The 19,707-nt window shown below is 27.7% G+C and overlaps 4 protein-coding genes across 11 annotated transcripts; 2 read left to right on the forward strand and 2 right to left on the reverse strand.

Annotated features, from left to right (window-relative positions):
• Positions 1-728: 728 nt before the first annotated feature.
• Positions 729-5,489, reverse strand: LOC122576251 (polycomb protein Scm). 4 transcript variants are annotated; one of them, XM_043746260.1, is made up of 9 exons: positions 5,293-5,484; positions 5,057-5,201; positions 4,604-4,894; positions 4,291-4,523; positions 3,666-4,233; positions 3,399-3,587; positions 2,742-3,314; positions 2,529-2,683; positions 729-2,406 (listed from the first exon to the last, which is right to left on the reverse strand). In XM_043746260.1, exons 2-9 carry the CDS (start codon positions 5,082-5,084, stop codon positions 2,272-2,274), a joined length of 2,172 nt encoding a protein of 723 aa, XP_043602195.1. In that variant the 5' UTR covers positions 5,085-5,201; positions 5,293-5,484; the 3' UTR covers positions 729-2,271. The 4 variants fall into 4 exon arrangements, with proteins under 4 accessions (XP_043602195.1, XP_043602194.1, XP_043602196.1 ...); XM_043746259.1 differs by having other exon boundaries at positions 5,263-5,484; XM_043746261.1 differs by having other exon boundaries at positions 3,399-3,581; positions 5,057-5,489.
• A 217-nt stretch (positions 5,490-5,706) lies between these two features.
• Positions 5,707-10,356, forward strand: LOC122576250 (mRNA (2'-O-methyladenosine-N(6)-)-methyltransferase). 5 transcript variants are annotated; one of them, XM_043746255.1, is made up of 6 exons: positions 5,707-5,747; positions 6,627-6,909; positions 7,260-7,415; positions 7,489-7,628; positions 7,710-9,074; positions 9,156-10,356. In XM_043746255.1, the coding sequence occupies exons 2-6, from the start codon at positions 6,652-6,654 to the stop codon at positions 9,424-9,426; spliced, it is 2,190 nt and encodes a 729-aa protein (XP_043602190.1). In that variant the 5' UTR covers positions 5,707-5,747; positions 6,627-6,651; the 3' UTR covers positions 9,427-10,356. The 5 variants fall into 5 exon arrangements, with proteins under 5 accessions (XP_043602190.1, XP_043602188.1, XP_043602187.1 ...); XM_043746253.1 differs by lacking the exon at positions 5,707-5,747 and adding an exon at positions 5,885-6,038; XM_043746252.1 differs by lacking the exon at positions 5,707-5,747 and adding an exon at positions 6,101-6,183.
• A 1,695-nt stretch (positions 10,357-12,051) lies between these two features.
• Positions 12,052-13,907, reverse strand: LOC122576781 (2-oxoglutarate and iron-dependent oxygenase JMJD4). The gene is made up of 4 exons (XM_043747544.1): positions 13,461-13,907; positions 13,092-13,389; positions 12,743-13,013; positions 12,052-12,673 (listed from the first exon to the last, which is right to left on the reverse strand). The coding sequence occupies exons 1-4, from the start codon at positions 13,693-13,695 to the stop codon at positions 12,218-12,220; spliced, it is 1,260 nt and encodes a 419-aa protein (XP_043603479.1). The 5' UTR covers positions 13,696-13,907; the 3' UTR covers positions 12,052-12,217.
• Positions 13,908-14,496: 589 nt separating this feature from the next.
• LOC122576771 (cyclin-Y) lies at positions 14,497-18,594 on the forward strand. The gene is made up of 4 exons (XM_043747529.1): positions 14,497-15,554; positions 15,651-15,871; positions 16,083-16,369; positions 16,441-18,594. The coding sequence occupies exons 1-4, from the start codon at positions 15,323-15,325 to the stop codon at positions 16,727-16,729; spliced, it is 1,029 nt and encodes a 342-aa protein (XP_043603464.1). The 5' UTR covers positions 14,497-15,322; the 3' UTR covers positions 16,730-18,594.
• Positions 18,595-19,707: the final 1,113 nt, after the last annotated feature.

Genomic DNA, 19,707 nt, shown 5'->3' on the forward strand with positions numbered 1-19,707 from the left:
GAATATATATTGATATCATTATTACTTATATACATATATGTCTTGTATTTATGTATAAGAAATTTATATAATTTAAAATTCATAATATGTTAAATGTAAATTAAAACTTTGCGAATATTCTATTTCTTACGTTTTTTACACGTTTAATAACTAATTTTTAATATTATAATTATGCAATGTATCACAGAGATAATTTTGCACACATTCAAATTTTTTATATGTACATATCGAAATGGAAATTATATTTATAAACCCTTTGCGGACGGGGTCGCTCGACGAGCAAGCGTCGCTGTGGACGAGAGATATTGGCGCGCGCAGTGGAGAAAATATACACGTTGAATGTTTGCGTTATTCATTGTCGAGGCTTGTATTATTTTCATCAATATTTAGTTCATCATCATTGTCACTATTACTAGAAATATTGAAACGTTTGAGCCGATTCCTTGTTGAACGGAGTTCGTTCCACTGCCTGAAGCACTATCGTCGTCTTCTATCTTGTCAGATTCAAAATAATGCTCGTCATCACTACTATCGCTATCGAACATGTTCTTTCTGGATATTTTAGACATTGTGTATAAGGTATTATAAAAAATATATAAAACATATAAAAAGCTTGCTGATTCATCTGGTAATGTCAATAAAAGATTGAAATTCGTTTTAACTCGACCATCATCCTACATCTTGAGTTTACGTTAAAGGGAAGATAACATTTCTAAAGATCTATAATCTTCTTTCATCAAAAACATAATACTGTTTAGTTTATTATATCCATACATAAATACGCATTAGATTATCGCTCAGAAAAATAGACGTATGCCAGCCACTTCAAAATAAGTGTCCGGAACTGTGAAAAGATTTAGGCGGCTATTTGCCGACTCTCGTCCGCCAAGGGTTAACACTATGCAATAAACATACTTTAACAAATTACTAAAAGAATTTTTTAAAATATCATAAATGAAAATAAGCAAATATATAATACTGTATCTGCAAAAAAAACTGTAAAAAAAATTACATAAATTACCTTATAATGCCCCTGCTTATGAATTATACGCTGTTCACACTTTTAGAAAGTATTTTTATGAAATTACATTAATAAATATATTATGGATAGATAACATCTAGAAATCCTTTTTTACATGAAAGTAGAAGTATTGTTATTATAAAAAATATAAACATTTACGCATATATTTAAAGTACAAAAGCGTATGTTCTCTCTAAAACACATATGACATGGCAATTCAACTTTATTTGAATTATATATCCAAAATTAGATTTGTTAAAAATGTGTTTTATTACATATATATTATTTCTATAAAAAAAAAGAAATAACAACAAAGTGTCTAAAATATGTAAGAAAATGTGATTACGTTTTAACATAAACGATAGTCTGTTAAAATTTTTTACCTTATATAGAAGATATAAAGTAGAACATATTGCCCTTCCATGTATAAAATGATACCTTATTATTTGTTTTAACAGTACATCATAAAACAGATAGTAACTACATATAAGAAGTAATTACATATAATCATTCTTAAATACGTGTTATGAAACAAAAAATAATTACACTTTGTACATGCGTTTCTTACGACTTATGTTCTTTTTTAACAAAAATGCACGAAAGTTTACTTTCACATTAACAAATAAGAAATATTTCATAGATAATTACATATAATTATGCTAATATTTATATAATGTAACAAACTCAATTTATATCCAAAAAGAAATGCAAAAAAAATCATTGTACTAAATATACTTCACACTGTTTTTATGCCACAAAGAGTGTTCTTACTTAAGAAATTAAAATAACTTAGTAAAAGTTGTCTTTCCAAGAGAACATATAAAAATTGCAATAAAGTTTGAAAAAGGCAAACATATTGCAGGAAATAATTTTCTTATTTAACCTGATTATTCAGCATTTGGAGTTGAATCAACTAGTCTAATTAGATTCTAGAATTCTTCTATAGACATTTTTAACTTTGTTCATTATCAAAAAGATTTTACATTCATATAATTAATATAACTTTACATATTTTTAAAGCAAGAAAAATATTTAAATACTAAAATAAAATTAAACTTTGATTCTTTTTTATTTAAAATCTATGTTAATCAATGAATGAATAGGTATTGAAAAATTATACTCAATATATTCACATTATTTTAACAACTTATATATATTATTTTGTTCTCAATGATGAAAACAAACTTGACCAGCTAGTTTAAGTAATACGTCAATTTAACTCACTGTACATAGTTTGATGTTTGATAAAGTCATAGAAGTATATGCCTTCTACCTTTAATACGATTTACCAAATTGCATATTTTAAGTGCTGGTCCAAGTTTTAATCCCATATATTTCATCATCATATCAGAATTTAAAAGTAACAAAGCTTTCCCATCAATTTCCTGAAAATTTTCTTTGATTACTGATTTGAGCATGTACTATTTGATATATAAATGAATTTATTACTCACTGTAATAAATACTATTATAAAATAAATACAAAATAACATGAAGTGTTAACTTACATGTTTCCTGAATAAATCTGCATGCTGTCCTAATGCAGGATCAGTAACACCAATATAATGTATTACATCTTCAATAGTCCATTCTGCTGGTTCAATAGAAGGTGTGCGATTTGTGGAAGTTTCAGATTGGGTAGTGGATGTTGCAGCTTCAAGCTCTGATTATAATAATAATATATCACTTATTTATCAATATTTTTAAATAAGAGAAATTACCTGGAACAGATTTTCGTGGTTGTTTTGCAGCTGTTGGTGAGGATAATGATGAATTGTTTATACTTTGTACAGAATTTTGTTGTGTCTGCTGCTGTGGGATAGTCGACGACAGGTTTTGCTGACTTGGGGACCACCTTCGTTTTTCTGCTACAGTAGTACTATTAGTTGTAGCTGTAGCAGTATTAACTGCTTCTTCACTATTGGTGGATTGTGGTTGTTGAGTATTTGGACATTTGTTGCAGGGTTCTTTCCTTCTAAATAACATATGTTCACATGCACAAAGATCCTCAAGTTGTCGCCTAATGTATATATAAAAATCTTCTTCTTCCATAAATATAGGTAACCTAACAGAAGTAGGTTTACTCTCTAAAATTAAGCTTATAGTTTCTCCTTCGCCACGTTTTAACAGACTCAACATCTGTCTTGGACTCATTGCTGCCATCAAGAAGGCTTGAAATATATCTCTTGTGACATTTAGTATAGGGCCAGTACCAAATTGTGCTGGCATTGCCTTTACTTTACGAGGATCAAAATAGGGGCCACATGTGCAATTATGATTTACATAAATTGTAACTGTAACATAATAAAGGTATTAAACGACAAAAGAAAGTATAGATTCAATTACCAAGAAATAAATTTAAATGAAATAGTATATACCATTCTCTAAAGAATGTGGTTTGGTATTAGCTGTACTAGTATCAGGTTCTGTGGCTGGTTGTGGTGGAGCACTTGAACCAGCAGGACTCACTAAAGCAACAGCTGGTTCTCCATTAGTGCCTCCACCAGATACTGCCATTACTGGTAAGATGTTACTTGTCCTAGACTTAAATCTATTAGGCCCTGTTGCTACAGATATTTATGTATATTACTTAATAAAAATATATACTTTAATAATATAAGTTAGGAAGATATTATAATTCTTACATTTCTGTCTAGGTGGCTGTAATGGATGACCACTTTTAAAACACCAACCAGCAGGGAATATATCTCTAGAGTCAAAACGACACCAATAATCAAACGCTCCCCGCCAGCCATCAAATGTAATATGAATCATATCTTCTTTAACTGCACCAACAGTTGCTGTGCAAATAAGTTGTGGATTCTTTTTATCTATGGCTTCCAATTTATGTCCAATTTCAAACATATTAGAACGCGGTGTTTTTGGCTCGCGTTTAAATACTTTTGCAGGTGCCATTTCAGCACCATTCAATGTTTTCAGAAGAAACATTGGCCAACTGGAAGCATTCATTCGGAAGCCCAATGGTGGTTGCAACATGCCACCAGATTTTTCACAATGACCAATTGGATTAATTTCATTACTGTCGACTAAACGCCAAAAATCATTTTTATTATCTGAACCATCCAACCTAAGTCTAAGACGAGGACCAAGAACTCCAACTACAGTCGCGATACATGTTGATGTTAAATTACGAGGATCAAGAGCCTCTAACTTCATACCCATTTTGAATTCATTAGTTGATGGAATCTCATGCTAAAAGATAATTTCAATATTATAACGTATACTTTCATTTTTTATAATATAATGTACCTGTTTGAAACATTCTATAGGTGCAGCTTGGCTGTTTGTTTCTTTTAAGTAAAGATCCCAATCAAAAGTTTGATACGTTTCATACTGAAATGGACCAGTAGAGGTTGATGGGGAATGAGATATATTTGTATGGCTTGTATTTGTAAATGATTGAGTTGTAGAAGGAATATTATTTCCACTTATTAATCCCGATGGTGCAAGGGATGGTGCAGGAGATGACTGGTCCCTATTATCTATTTAAAAAAAATGCAATTCTCACTAAAATATATTAATACATACTTCAACTTTTTTTAAACTTTTGTAAATTACTAACTTTTCTTTATATCTGTTTGTCCTTCCTTCTTTTGATGTTTATTTAAGCAAAATGGGGAGCAAAAGTCTTTTGTAGGCCCATCCTTTTGCTCTAATCTCACTGGTGTACCTCTGATAACATTGTCGCATTGAACGCAAGCACCTCGTATATAAGCCTTGCGAAATTCTGATAAACAAGTTTCTGAACAGAATTCTTTCTTTCCATGTTGCGTTGGAAGAACATATTTCAAAGGCTGCTTAGTTTCCCCGCACCATGTACAGGAGTTTTTTGATTTTGGTGGTCTTCCAGGACCTATATTTTAAAGATATAATATTTTAAATTAATCGTAACATAACATATATAATAATAGTTATCAATAATAAAAAAATTATTTATATCTACAATCGAAAATGATTGACAAAAGAGAAAAATCTATAAAGTACAAGGTTACTTTGAACTCTAATATTTATATACCTCGCATTTTGGTTTGTGTAGACGACATAATTCTTCATAGAAAAACAGTATTTGATACTAAAACTTATTGCATAACATTACTACTTTAATTTAATAATTAAGGACATCTTTGCATCCATTAATAAAATAAATCTTGGAAGCACATCTAGTTTTAAACAGAAAAAAGTTACACTTTTATTCTATTAGCAAACAGGTTACGGTCAAACCTATGTATCACCAGATAGTTTCTCATACACCTTCACATAAATCAAAATTTTATCGGATTCTGTGATGATTATTTCGTTACAATCAAAATAATATATTCCGTATCAAAAGTTATTATGTCAAGCCGCCATATTGCTTTGATTTGGCCGCGCAATCCGTAGATAAAAAGGTAATAGAAAGGATTCATTACATGAATATCAATACCATAATTATACAAGCTATAATCTGTGCATATCATTAAAATTTTGTACCAATAAATAATAATAATTGTTTGAAACCTTTTTTTACTAATTAAATAAAATAACAAAAATAATTTTTTTCATTTTGTAATTTTTCTTTCCCGAAAAACTATTTCTACCATTCCCCTCGATGTCTTAATGTTTATTTAAAAATCATAATACTATGCATTCCAAAACTATCCTCCTTAAGATTAAAACGTAAAAACGATAAAATATCATTTAATTGATTTATGCGGTGAAATATATACGTAATTATGTATTTATATAATAAAACAATCAAATTATTGGTTAAATATTATTCGAAAACTTCATATCGTTTCGATGTTTCGCTTAATGCGAAGTATTCTTTTTTTTTAACATCTGCCATTCTACCATTCATTGTAAAGAAAGCTTTAACTTTGCTGTCGTTGGAATTGGAATTTCAGTTCAAGCAAATGGTATCTCACGGGTGGAGGTCGTTGCGTCAAATCTCACAAATCATGAATGAATTCTAATTTCTGTTGTATATTTTCTACAAATTAGCAACATTGTTGACACTAGTAAGTCCTGCATTAACGGCTACGTGTTTTTTACAAATTTGCATAATCCTACGTCGCGGAAATTCGCGAATTTATCAAACGGTTTGGTGGCATGTAAACAAACATTGAATCACGAAATGTTGTCATATAATTTTAACAGTTTTACGTACGTAAATTTATTAAAAATACATAAAGAAAGTTGCAATTTTACTCATTCTTTTATAATTCATGTTATAATAAAGAACAAATTAATATATTTTTAGAAGGTACGAAAGTTCTTTCTAAAATTTATTACTTTTTTAAAGTGTAAAATTTTCATCTTTTATGTTTGTAAATAACTTGTAATTGCTAAATATATAAGTAAATTTGGTATTTGTAAGCATAATATTCTTCACCTTGTGATATAAAATTTACTTTGCAACTTATGAAAAGACAAAATGCAAGGAGTGTTGATTAATATATTTTGTTGCAAGATATTAAAAGTAAAACATTGAGAATGTTACATATATAAAGAAGTATATAAATGTGATCAAATTTTATATGCATATGTAATAATTATGTGCTATAAAGTATCTATTAACGAGAATAATTGTGTCATATGTGTTAAAGTATTTACCACAACGTGCGTTGTACGATGAATGAAGTAAGTGGAGGAAAGCAAGACATACCAAATACTTCTTCTTGGGAAACTTTATCTGGCCAGTCTGCATCTTCGTTGTCTACTATGCATCATCATCATCAGTCGTTACAACAAGATGCAACTCCAACTGTTGCACAAGTTATAGTTCCTACTCCTGTAAAACTTCAGACACCTATCTTAAGCTCAGCACAAAATATATCTGACCACTGTTCACAACTTGGTCATATGCAACAATCAGGTCTAATGACGCAGGTAAATGTTTATTTATAATCTATTATCTAAAATTATTAATTGCTTATATGAACAAAACATAAAACTTAATCTTTTATATATTAGAATTCAATTGTTGAAAATTAAAAGATTAAACTATTAATAATTATATTTCAAAAATGAAATGAAATGCAATATTTTTTTGTTTTAATAAAATGATAAATTATGCAGATACAAGATTCATAAATAAGGAAATTATTATATCTAGAAGATTAATTGGCTAAAAGAATTGAGAAATACAATTATAATTTGAAGATAATGAAAACAAATAAGCAAATATAATAATAATATTTTTTCCCCATAAATTATTATATATCTCTATTCAATTATAGGGTACACCACCAGGAACTTTCCCAGAACCTGAACTTTCACCTGAACTTCAGCAACAAGGATGGAAGAAGTTTTGGAGTAAAAGAGAAAATCGTCCATATTTTTGGAATAAATTAACTGGAGAATCATTATGGGTAATACCACCATTGAAACCTCAGGTACTAAGGTATAACCTTTGATTGTGGATTAATAAAAACATAAACTTATGTGTCAACTGCATCTATATTCAAGTTTGACCCAATTACGGATCCACTTGGTATATGCGGTGTACCACCTGTTTCTGGAAATGGAACGATTCCCCCAGGAGGGACACTTAAACGCAGAGCTTCTGAAGATAGTGTTGTTCCAGCTACAAAGAAATTTGTATTAGCGTATGTTTACTTGACTGAATTTATATCATTTTTATACTAAGCAATTTTTTAAAATTCTAATATGTTTTAATTTAATGATAGAGGACCATGGGATTTGGAAATTCCAACAAATGTTATAATATACGAGAGAGCTCCATCAAATTTACCTCATGTTCATCCTGAAGCAGAAGCATTACGGTGTAGTTTACTTGCAAAGTTGAGACAATGCTATCAAGAATTGTGTCATACTCGTGAATCCATAGATGCTCCAAAAGATTCTTTTAACAGATGGCTAATGGAAAGAAAGGTTATAGACTGTGGTTCAGATCCCCTTTTACCAAGTCAGTGTTTCCCTGAAATTTCTATGTCTATGTATCGTGAAATTATGAATGATATCCCTATTAAATTAGTCCGGCCAAAATTCACTGGTGATGCAAGAAAACAGCTATCGCGATACGCAGAGGCTGCAAAAAAGATGATAGAATCAAGAGCAGCTTCGTCAGAAAGTAGGAAAGTTGTAAAATGGAATGCAGAAGACACATTTCAATGGTTGAGACGAACAGTTGGTGCTACATTTGACGATTTTCAAGATCGTCTTGCACACTTAAAACGACAATGTCAACCACACCTTACAGAGACTGTAAAAGCTAGTGTTGAGGGTATTTGCCTGAAAATTTATCATTTATCAACAGAGTATGCAAAAAAGGTTAAAGATAAAAATAATCAAATATTAAAGGATAATGGTTTAGGAAATGTTATACCACTAGGAGGACCTGCAAGTGCACAAAGGAAAGTTTGGTGTTATCCTGTGCAATTTTCTCTTCCAACTCCTCGACTTCCACAAGTGGATTACCTTCCTGAACGTGAACAGACAATGTTACGTTTTCATGGTGATACTGCGTGTATTAATAACATGCATCTTACTAAATTAGAACATCTATATAGATATAATTGCTTCGATGATAAAAAATTCGAAATGTTTTTACCTCGTGTTTGGTGTATGTTGAAACGTTATCAAACATATCTTGGAATTAATGAAGGACAAGCAACACAAATGGCTCTGCCTGTCACAGTTTTTGAATGTCTTCAACGATCATTCGGTGTAACATTTGAATGTTTTGCATCCCCATTAAATTGTTACTTTAGACAATATTGTTCAGCATTTGCTGATACAGATTCTTATTTTGGATCAAGAGGACCTTTCTTGGACTTTAGGCCTGTAAGCGGTTCGTTTCAAGCTAATCCACCATATTGCGAAGAACTTATGGAAGCTATGGTTAATCATTTCGAACGTCTTTTGGCTGATTCTACCGAACCTTTATCTTTCGTGGTATTCTTGCCTGAATGGCGGGATCCAGCACCTAATGCTCTTATTAAATTGGAAAGTAGCCATTTTAAGCGCAAACAAGTAGTGGTACCTGCAATGGAACACGAATATAGACATGGATTTCAGCACATATTACCAAAGTAAGTTACAATATTTTGGTTTCAATATTTATTCAAGTAATAAATAAAAAATACATACAAAAGACCTTTTTTGTATTATAGAGGAGAAGTTAATATTAGAGCAGCGCACGGAACATTAGTTGTATGGTTACAAAATGCAGCTGGTACTGCTCGTTGGGGTCCTACTGAAGAAAGAGTCGAAGCATTATTAGAAGCATGGCGTCCAGGAAGAGAAAGAGAACGAGATAGACAAGAACTTTTGTCACCACCAAGGCAAACACATCAGCAAATACCTTCTACGCCTATCCCTGTTTTAACAACGCCCACAAATCCAACAGTACCGTTACAAACATTATCCACGCATCCTATATAATTCTTAAACAATATTCGGAGAGTTTGAAAGAAAACTAAAATAAGTCTAACAATTTAATTTTAATTCTTTCTTAAAGAAATCGGTCTTTTACAGAATGTATTTGGCATGTAATTTAACAATTGCATTTCATGTAGCAGAATTAACATAATAACAACACGAAACATCGATTTCTGCTAATACTGTTATGCCTATTATGGTAACATTCATGATATAGCGAATATAATCGTAAAATCGGAGATGCAATATAATTTACGTGTTCGAGTATTTAAATAAGCGAATTACTTAAAAACTTATTAAAATAAAGGACAAAAACTCTTAATTTTGGTTCACTGGGATCTCGCTATATTGTGAAAGATACTGTACTTCAATATTATTCATCATATGTGCTGTAAGAAATTCATTTCATCTAAAGAAGGTATACAAATAGATATTTACAATGTGTACATATGCGTACAGAAAAATTATTTGATTATTATGAATTGAATGAATATTATTATGCTACCTAAAATTTCATATAAATTTTTTCTATTAAAAATTGCGAGAATTTATAACTTAATTTTAATAATTCTTTTGTGATGTTTATCATAGAGTGCAATTTCTTTACTTATTTCCAACATGAAATGTTAAAAATATGTGAGATGTGACAATGAAAAATATGTATCTATTATATAGGTATAAAAAATTATCATTCGACAATTGATACAAAATCACGTTGCGTGGAGTCTAATCTTTGTAATAGTGTTAATTGTTGGTAATTAATAAGAAGACTTTGTAAGACGTGATACCCTAATAGAGGTACTTGCCATGCAAGTAAAAATTGGTACTATTATGAAAAAGTTATGAGAAAATGCAATAGTGTGTATGCGTGTGTGCCCGTGTGTGTAAATAATGAAATACATAATTATATTTGCTTGTTTTTCATCGGAAAAATTAGTTTATATGGAAATAATTTAAAGTAATATCCCCTTTTTATACCTTTTATCCATGACAATCTGTTTCTTTTAACATGAAATAACAAAGTGCGATAGATACTCTGTTTTCTAAATGTATCATCAGTGCAATATTTTATATGAATTTTTAATAGAACTTATAAAAGAAAATATGTATAGAAATATATTAACTTCTTTTATAGAAGACATCTTTGTTACTTTTCGATGAATTTTTAAATCTTAAAACGAACATATAATTGATTTATAAATTTGTATAACACTGGATTATAATGATTCATCCCTTAATTTATGAAATTGTTCAAGATAAATTCATAAAAAAATACCGTTCCATAAAATAAATGTGTCTTGAGTTGAAAATACATCTGTATATATATGTATTAAAAAATCAAATTAAGTATAGAGTTTACAACTATTATTTTCACATGAAATGAAATATTTCTTTTTAATAATATAATGGCTTTTTCTTTAAGTGAAATATATATATAAATCATACATATTATATATAAGAAATAATATAAAGAATATCATACAATATATTTTCATTATATTTCTATTATATTTATACTTTTTTTCTTTTTCAATTAATTACATAAGCAAATCCTTAATATACACATTTTATGTCATTCTAAGAAATAATGACCAATTCGTAATTTTACAGTTTAAAATAATAATTTAAAGATATTATATACACACATGTGACATAATATCACACAATTTACTTTGTAATTTTATTTTATAAATTCAAAAGAAACAACTGTTCTATATACATATTTTACCCGATACTAATAAGTTTTTACAATTATTTGTGTTTATAGATAATATACATACTTATACATATCTTATACATTTTGTATATGTTTATTAGTAGTAAATTGTACATAGTTGTACAATATGTATATGTATATAAGTAGACATAAGATACTTATGCACATATAATTTGTAAGGCATAAGACAATATAAAAAAAGGTTTATGGGCACTTATTATTTTAGTACTTAAACTCCCATAAAGAAAATAAAATATACTCGTAAAAAGATTATATTATTGTTGAACACAGTATAAACAAGTAGAGTTCCACATTTTATAAAGCAACTTGCTACTGTTGAATTAGAATACTGTCTTTTTTTTAGATGTAAAGATATTTACATTAATACAAACTATATAAATAATTCATACTTCTAAAAACTGAAAAACTGTTTCTAATAAAAGTTATCCAATTGACAATGAAGTTATTTACTGAAGATTTTTTATTTTTAAGTGTTGAAGATTCAAAGATCACATTTTTTTTAATACAGTGTCATATTTTTATATTTATATTGTGTTAGAGGTTGAAACATTTTGAAATAAAAAATGAAATATTTTAAAAATTACGAACAGAAAAGTATATTTACCACAGTAATGTATATTAATAAAACTTTTTATTACTCTTAAATTAATCAATTTATCATAGTTAAGTATTAGATGAAGAATAATACAAAATTTAATATAATATAAATATATTTTATGATTTAAAAATATTTAAATAAAAATATAATTGAATTTGCTGCCTTTTTTTATTTCTCAATTTTATTAGATAGTTCACAGTACTTACAAAATATACAACTTTTATTTATGAAAATATATATTACAGATCTTTTTTTTCAATTCTAATTAACAGGTATAATAAAAAAATCAACGTTTTGTTCTTAAAAATTACGTGGTTGCTCATATTCAATATTTACAGATTTATATAAAAATTTGTTGATTATATGTATTACATTATTTACATCATAATATTTACATTTATATAAACAGAAACAAGATTTTTATTTTCTTATTTCATTTTTAATTTTTTTGTCTTTTATCATGTAGATGAGTGTTCGGTTGAGTCATATGATTGAAAAAATAATAACAGCTTGTTCAACAATTTATGGGCTTGCTGTTTTTCACAAATTAAATAATAAATAGATTTCTCTTCCATATCATTAATAAAGTCTATCAATGTCAATTTTATTGAATGGAGATCGAATACGCAATGGCTAAATCCGAGTTTATATCTATTAAAGGTAATTACATCCTCTTTTTTTAAAACCATGCTTAAACGACGTTTAGCTATAAATGTCAGAAAATTAAAGAATAAGTTATAATCCATTCCATATGTTGATTTCAATATTAATTGACACTGTTCTGCCCAATTGCTCATATCTTTACAGTCACTAACTTCTTTCATTACAGAGTTTAATTCCTTTTTTAATCCATGCCACACATTTATAATATTACAACCATTGATCCAATTATGATTGAGAGAAATTGTATCCTCCTAAAAATAAGCATCATAATAAGTATAGAATATTACTTAACTTACATAATGGTAATCAATTATACTTACTATATTCCAAACTTGATGGTGCCAGCCAGATGGTACAAATATAATTTCACCTTCCTTCTGAATTACATCAATATATTTTATCGATCGCTTATCATAGGCCTTATATACAGCATAGTTTTCAAGTTCTTTGGATGTTGCATCATATATTAATTGACCATGTATATCTCTAAGAAAATCTTCTTGACCTGGAGGGAAAAGTAACCAACGTTTCTTTCCAACTATATTAGCAGACCAACTGTATGATCCAAATACATCTGCATGCAATGGTGTCCTATATATGGAAACTAGTTTACCTTATTTACATAACATCAAACATTAATAATTTTGTGCTTAAAAAATATATTTTTACCATGTTCCTTTTGGACCCATATATACAAATCTATAATCATCATTTAAATCAGGATGTGCCATGTAATATTCATTTAGCCAGTCGGATGCAAAATACTCAGGAACTGTATACATAGGAGCATTGGGGAATAATTTCTGACAGTGCCAGTCCTTTAAGTACAAAAGCGCCATAGAATCTGAATAATTGTTTTTTGCATAATCCATCCAATAATCTAAGTAATCTTTCATTTTCATATCATCTTTAGACTGTGAATTGTAATATCTTTTTTTACAATCTGCAACTGGTACTATACAATCTCCTATAAGACAAATGTTTTAATTAATAAATAATACGCGTATAAAGCAAATATAATGTTTATAATTTGTTTACCAAACGATATATCAAGGACGTCGAAATCCGGTGCACCATCTAGATTCCATTGTCTTTTACAGGACCAATTTTCAGTTATATTCGATTTAAAAATACACGGTTTATTCTCCATTAAATATTTCGAAAAGAAGTCATCGTACGTTATCGATGCATCAACATAATCAATCCAATCGATTATGGTTGTCTTTTTGTTAACAAATAACCTCCTGTCTTGAACTTCGACTTCTTGTACCATCGCGCACTTTTACTTGAATTAAATTTAACAATAAGCGAACTTCATTATAATTTTTTCATATATATACATATCCATGTATACACATATATATACATATATAGGTACACATTAAAATATAGAAATCGACAATGATGTATAGCTGTTTTTAAAAAATTACGACACTTTTTTTTGAATGGATACAATGTCACGAAACTAATTAAAAACTACCTTGAAATTTTGTTAATCTACGCGCATGCGTATATGTTATGTACGTTATATTTTTAATCATTATTATTTATTACTACATTTATCGTTATGTGATATTATGATTTAATATTTTTTGTTTGCTACATAACCATGCAAAGTAGTAAACTGTTCTTTTCTTAAAGTTAATTTATTTTGTTCGTCCAATTTAATTCATTTTACATATATATTATCTTGCCTTAACAACATAACAATTTCATTAAATAATATTATACATATTTGTATTAATTTTTGTATATGGTTAAAAAAGTTACTTGATACTTTAGTATATATTTAATAAATTACTTCTAAATTTAAAATAAAAAAGTATATTATAATAGATAAATTTATTTAGATTTATAAAATAGGAAATAAAGTGGGAATAAAATGTTGAAATAGTCTTTAAATATCTAACAAGTTAAATTCATATGTAACAAAATGTTGGATTTAGAATTTTTAAGTAATTCGAAGTATTTTAGCATTATTTTGTTATAAAAACATAATCTCGTTGTAAAAGAAAATATCAATTTTCTTTTTAATTATATTTAATGTAACATTTTTAGCAGAAATTTCACAATCGTAAAAGATCATATTATAATTTATATTTCAAATGTCTATAACCGCGAAAGACTGTAAGTACATAAAACAAATTCTGAAAATCCCTAGTTTTCGACCAATGATAACGTAGGTATATTAAGAAATCTGGATGTCCATAGAAAATAAAAAACTTTTTGTCATAAAACCAATGAAAACATAACTTGCATACAAGGTAAAATTTGGTAAAACTGGAAGTCAAGTCTTTCTACCGTATATACACGTTATACTTTATGCATGAATATGCAATATCAAAACAGTAGACTAAGGCGTGCGATAAACACATAAAAGTATTGGAATATTCCCATTAAATGTTCCGTAATAATGAGAATGACGTACAACGAGAACAAAAAGTATCACAGCTCGTGTACACGAGTAGAAATGAAATTTGACTGACCGATGATTTAAACAAATAAATCAACCGGCATGAATCGTGCTTAAAGGCGTTGTCAATGTAATAGACGTTTATCATATTACTAGCTGCAATCATTTCTAAAGTGGTTCTTCAAATTTTCAATCGTAATTTTCTGTGTACAAATTGATGCAAATATTTTTTTCTTGATTATTATATGGATGCGTTCAAGCATCCATGTGGATGAAAGTAAAAGAAGAATGTATATTTATATCGCGAATAGTTTTGCCAGCTGATTGTCATCTAAACGCATCATGTGAAGGATGTGCCGTGAGAAATTTTAGATTATACCATCCATATAATTACCATAGTAACGAGTATCATACTCTGATTTATATTTTATGAACTTTCAACTGGAGGTAGAAACAGAGTGGAGACATCAACGAGTCTCTTGAAAGAATGGGAAATAAAAGTAGTTGCTGCGTTTATTCCAGTCCTCAAGTTGGACGTAAGGAATTAGGAACCGAAGGTGTTACCCGAGGTCTTGAGGAACATTTACCAGAAGGTGGAATTAGTGTTAATAATTTACAACATATTAGTGAACGTGAACCAGAAGACTGGGACTCAGATCCATCATTACACCCCTGTGCTGGCACTATTTTTATGGAACGATCGAAACAAGCTATTGAAAGTATGTAGACTTATTTGGAAATACTGGTTGAACTTATTTTTAGAGCATTGTTATTATTTCTTTTATTAATTTGTTTAAAAAATATATCTTTTTTAGATGGCATGGTAAGAAAAAAAAGTCAGCACCAAATTGCAGATATAAGGCCTTTAAAAAAGAGTAGCAGTTGCAGTACAATATATTTAGATGACAGTACTGTTTCACAACCAAATCTTAAGAATACAGTAAAATGCGTTGCCTTAGCTGTTTATTACCACATAAAAAACAGAACCTCACAGCGACAGATTGATATATTTGATGAGAAACTACATCCCTTAACGGTAATCTAATTATATATATATTATTTGTTAGATCAAAAGGATAAAAGATGTACAATGTAATATATGGAAAACATATAGCTTTTTAGTTTATGTTCAATATACAACAATCTATAGCTTTTACACAAAAATTTAAAAAGATGAATGCGTAAAAATAAATTATTCTACAAAATGCAGTTTAAAAGTATATTTATAATATCTCTCTCATTTATAGAGGGAGGGTGTTTCAGAAGATTATGATAAACAGAATCCAGAACATAAACAAATTTACAAGTTTGTGAGGACATTGTTTAATGCTGCTCAACTTACAGCTGAATGTGCCATCATAACATTAGTTTATTTAGAACGTCTGCTTACCTATGCAGAAATAGATATAACACCAGCCAATTGGAAACGAATAGTACTTGGAGCTATTTTATTAGCATCAAAAGTTTGGGATGATCAGGCTGTATGGAATGTAGATTACTGTCAAATTCTTAAAGATATTACAGTAGAAGATATGTAAGTTGACATCTATGTTATGTTCAAATGTATTCAAAATATTTTTTATTAGATATTTAATATTTATTTAGGAATGAATTAGAAAGGCAATTCTTGGAAATGCTACAGTTCAATATAAACGTTCCTTCAAGCGTGTATGCTAAATATTATTTTGATCTTCGCACGCTCGCAGAAGCAAATGAATTAACATTCCCTAGTGAACCCCTCAGTAAAGAAAAAGCTCAGAAATTGGAAGCTATGTCCAGAGTTTATGAAGACAAAGTTACTGCTGAAGCTTTACGTACTGGTATTAAAAGATGGTCAAGTTTAGATAACATATGCATAGGTGGACCTAGACGTAGTATTGCCATTCTATCCTAAATTTTGGATATAAGTAGGTACATTACTTATATCCATACATTCTCAATCAAGGTACGTGAACAAGAAAAAGGTTTGCAGACCTATTTCTAATATAGTATTAATCAATTTCAAATTTTCATAAGCATATCATTTTTATTACTCAATAATTTGTATGTACATTCTTTTAGTTAAGTATTTTAATGCAATACAAGTTTTATAAGCATTATTTAACGAATGTTCAATTCCTTTTCAATTACGTTTGTTTGATTGGATTGCACAGTTCTACATTTTTTATTGTTTCAGTTTGTACAATAATAAAATATTGTAATATCTATATATATATTTCAATTGCTAAAATTTGTTTTTATGAAAATATTTCTAATTTGATTTCAATTTGAATTCATGTTTTATATAAATAATAAAATTATTGAGAATTGTCCGCAGTTGCTGGGAAAATTAATTTTTTAATTGGGGACCTCTTAATATATTAAAGCAAATTATTCACATGTTACATAGGTAAAAGTAATAATAAAGTTTTTACTCTTTAATTAACTTCTTTGATTAAAAGGAACAAATTGTGATATACGTCAGTTATTTTATATTCAAAATAGTTATGAATTAATTAAATGATTTAATAGACAAACTTCTAACAAATTCGTTAATAATGATATAGACAAAGATGAAAATATTTCGCGTTATAAAAATTAATTTGAATCTAGTTTTATTAAATTTTCTGTGCATTAATGTTATGCATTTTAATAGAATTTATTCTGAATAATTTCAATAAATATATTTGAAGAATTTGCAAGTCAAGTCTTATTAATTAACGTGATATGTGTAAAGTACCTTTTTATATTCAAATACTTTTCCAAATTTGTGTTCATATATAGTTTAAATTAACATTAGTGCGAGATATAATGAATATATAAAGTAATGTATATTTTATAGCATTAGCATAGATATTATATAAAATTTCAAATTTTTTCAATGTAAATTGCGTTTATGATTTGTATTAATTTTTCATTTATCATTTGAGCGATTATCATTTCTAAAGTGCAGATAAAATTCATTACATATTATTAATCATGTTTAATTGATTATATACATCTTGTATGATCAAAATCTTCAATAATTTAAAAACTAATATTTTTCTTCTTTATTTTAACTAAACGAAATTATACAAATATTATATTGCTTCGATCGCTAATTTCATACTAGTTACATCAGTATCATTAATCTCTTTCTTTCATACTTTCAATGTTATATATTTTGAAAAAATGTATTACTGAGGATTAATATACTGATAGCCTTATACTTTTTGGTCTTATTAAGATACTGATGAGCTTATGTTTGTTTTGAAAAATAGCAAAATTCATTTCTATAAATATACACATGAATTTATTTATATTATTTGTAATTTTTAAATTATAATATGGCAAGAATATATTTTGACGAATTCCTTTACTTTTTGTGTAATTATCTCTGACATCGTAGCAAAAGATATATTAGCTACAGAAATAATAAAGAATATATTATTTGAAACAGTCATTTACATATAAACAAATCTTAATCGCAACTGTTTCTCTTTCTCTTTCAATTTATATATATCAATGTTAAGTTAGAAATTATGCAAATTTATGTTTGTAAAACTTTTGATTACTAGTGTAGAGATATTAATAATTAATTTGTTTATGATGATTTATAATTAATAAAATGAAGTAATAATTTGTAGCAATTGCAGCATTTTAATAAAATTTTTAGATCAGCCTGTTTATTATACAATTTATATAAGCAAAATGCAACTTGCATTTTTAATAATTTTCGATTATCTCAAATGGTGATAGTATTACATTCAATTAATTAGTAAAAGTCGTTTTTAATTAACAACTTTGTAAAATTAGTACTAAAATTAGAATTTAAAATATATGAATAAATAAAAATTAATATTTCTCAAAAAAATTTAATACATTTTAATTTCAATATTTTGTTTAAACACTTTTAGAGATACATATAAATATCTAAGAACATATAAAACTTTTATTGCATTCATTAATTAATATGTTCTATAAATGTTGCAATAAGTTTTGATGAATTAGTCTAATGAAATGTATTATGTTTTTTTAAATTTCTGAAAAATTATGTTTATTATTGTGCAATGTTCTCATGTAAAGAATACTTTTAAATTATACCCATTTTGTAAAAAAAATTGTAATTAAATTGATGCATGTATTTAAACGAGTCACTTAATTTATTTATAATAGTTTGGTAATATTTGATACTCAGAGATTGAAAACACATGAATGTTAAAGAATAGCAGTAAGGTAACATTAATATTGTAACCAATTGTTTTTATAAAAATTAAAGTAATCTACATTTTTAATTGAATCTCAGATACATCATTGTAAAGTAATTGCAGTTTATTTTTATTTTTGTACTTTACTATCAGAAATTGAGCACACTGTTATAAGGAAATTTAGAAAATAACAACTAAGTGTTAATATGAAATTGTATAATGCCAAAATGTAATAGCAAATAAGTAATTTTGAATGGCATTCATAGTGTATTGAAATAAGGATAATATTAACATATCTGCACTTTTGCCTAAAAAGGACTTTTTCATTTATGAACACAAAAACAAAAAAAGTATATTTTTTACTACAACAAATGGATTGGTTTTATATATTATAAAAGATGAAACAAAAAAGTAAACAGAGAAATGATGAAATGTAAATAAATGAATGCATTAAGACATGCCAAATACTTGCTTCAAAGTAGCCAAAAAAGTATATGCAATACAAGTTTTGTTTGTTTGAATATTCTTATTTCCCAAAGAATTAAGATTTACAGTTTTTTATGCATAACTATTTTTAGTATAACTATTTTTATAAATAGAATCGCATTGTAAAGACAATCTCGAAGTCTGGTTGCGTCCTATGATAAACTGCTATACACTTGGTCTATGTACTTCTCATAAGGTTGTATTATAAATGAAGTAATTT

The sequence above is a fragment of the Bombus pyrosoma genome, linkage group LG16, assembly GCF_014825855.1.
Source record: "Bombus pyrosoma isolate SC7728 linkage group LG16, ASM1482585v1, whole genome shotgun sequence".
In the NCBI taxonomy this organism is placed as follows: Eukaryota; Metazoa; Arthropoda; class Insecta; order Hymenoptera; family Apidae; genus Bombus; species Bombus pyrosoma.

Coding starts and splice junctions, on each gene's coding strand:
- LOC122576251 (XM_043746260.1), bottom strand. CDS start 5,084: ATGTCGTCTACACAAACCAAAATGCGAG. Junction 4,524..4,603: donor ACAAACAGATATAAAGAAAA/GTTAGTAATTTA, acceptor TTTTTTAAATAG/ATAATAGGGACCAGTCATCT. Junction 4,234..4,290: donor CTATAGAATGTTTCAAACAG/GTACATTATATT, acceptor ATTATCTTTTAG/CATGAGATTCCATCAACTAA.
- LOC122576250 (XM_043746252.1), top strand. CDS start 6,155: ATGTTGTCATATAATTTTAACAGTTTTAC. Junction 6,910..7,259: donor AATCAGGTCTAATGACGCAG/GTAAATGTTTAT, acceptor ATTCAATTATAG/GGTACACCACCAGGAACTTT. Junction 7,629..7,709: donor ACAAAGAAATTTGTATTAGC/GTATGTTTACTT, acceptor ATTTAATGATAG/AGGACCATGGGATTTGGAAA.
- LOC122576781 (XM_043747544.1), bottom strand. CDS start 13,695: ATGGTACAAGAAGTCGAAGTTCAAGACAGGAGGTTATTTGTTAACAAA. Junction 13,390..13,460: donor CGTCCTTGATATATCGTTTG/GTAAACAAATTA, acceptor TTTGTCTTATAG/GAGATTGTATAGTACCAGTT. Junction 12,674..12,742: donor ACCATCAAGTTTGGAATATA/GTAAGTATAATT, acceptor GCTTATTTTTAG/GAGGATACAATTTCTCTCAA.
- LOC122576771 (XM_043747529.1), top strand. CDS start 15,323: ATGGGAAATAAAAGTAGTTGCTGCGTTTATTCCAGTCCTCAAGTTGGA. Junction 15,555..15,650: donor ATCGAAACAAGCTATTGAAA/GTATGTAGACTT, acceptor TATCTTTTTTAG/ATGGCATGGTAAGAAAAAAA. Junction 16,370..16,440: donor GATATTACAGTAGAAGATAT/GTAAGTTGACAT, acceptor ATATTTATTTAG/GAATGAATTAGAAAGGCAAT.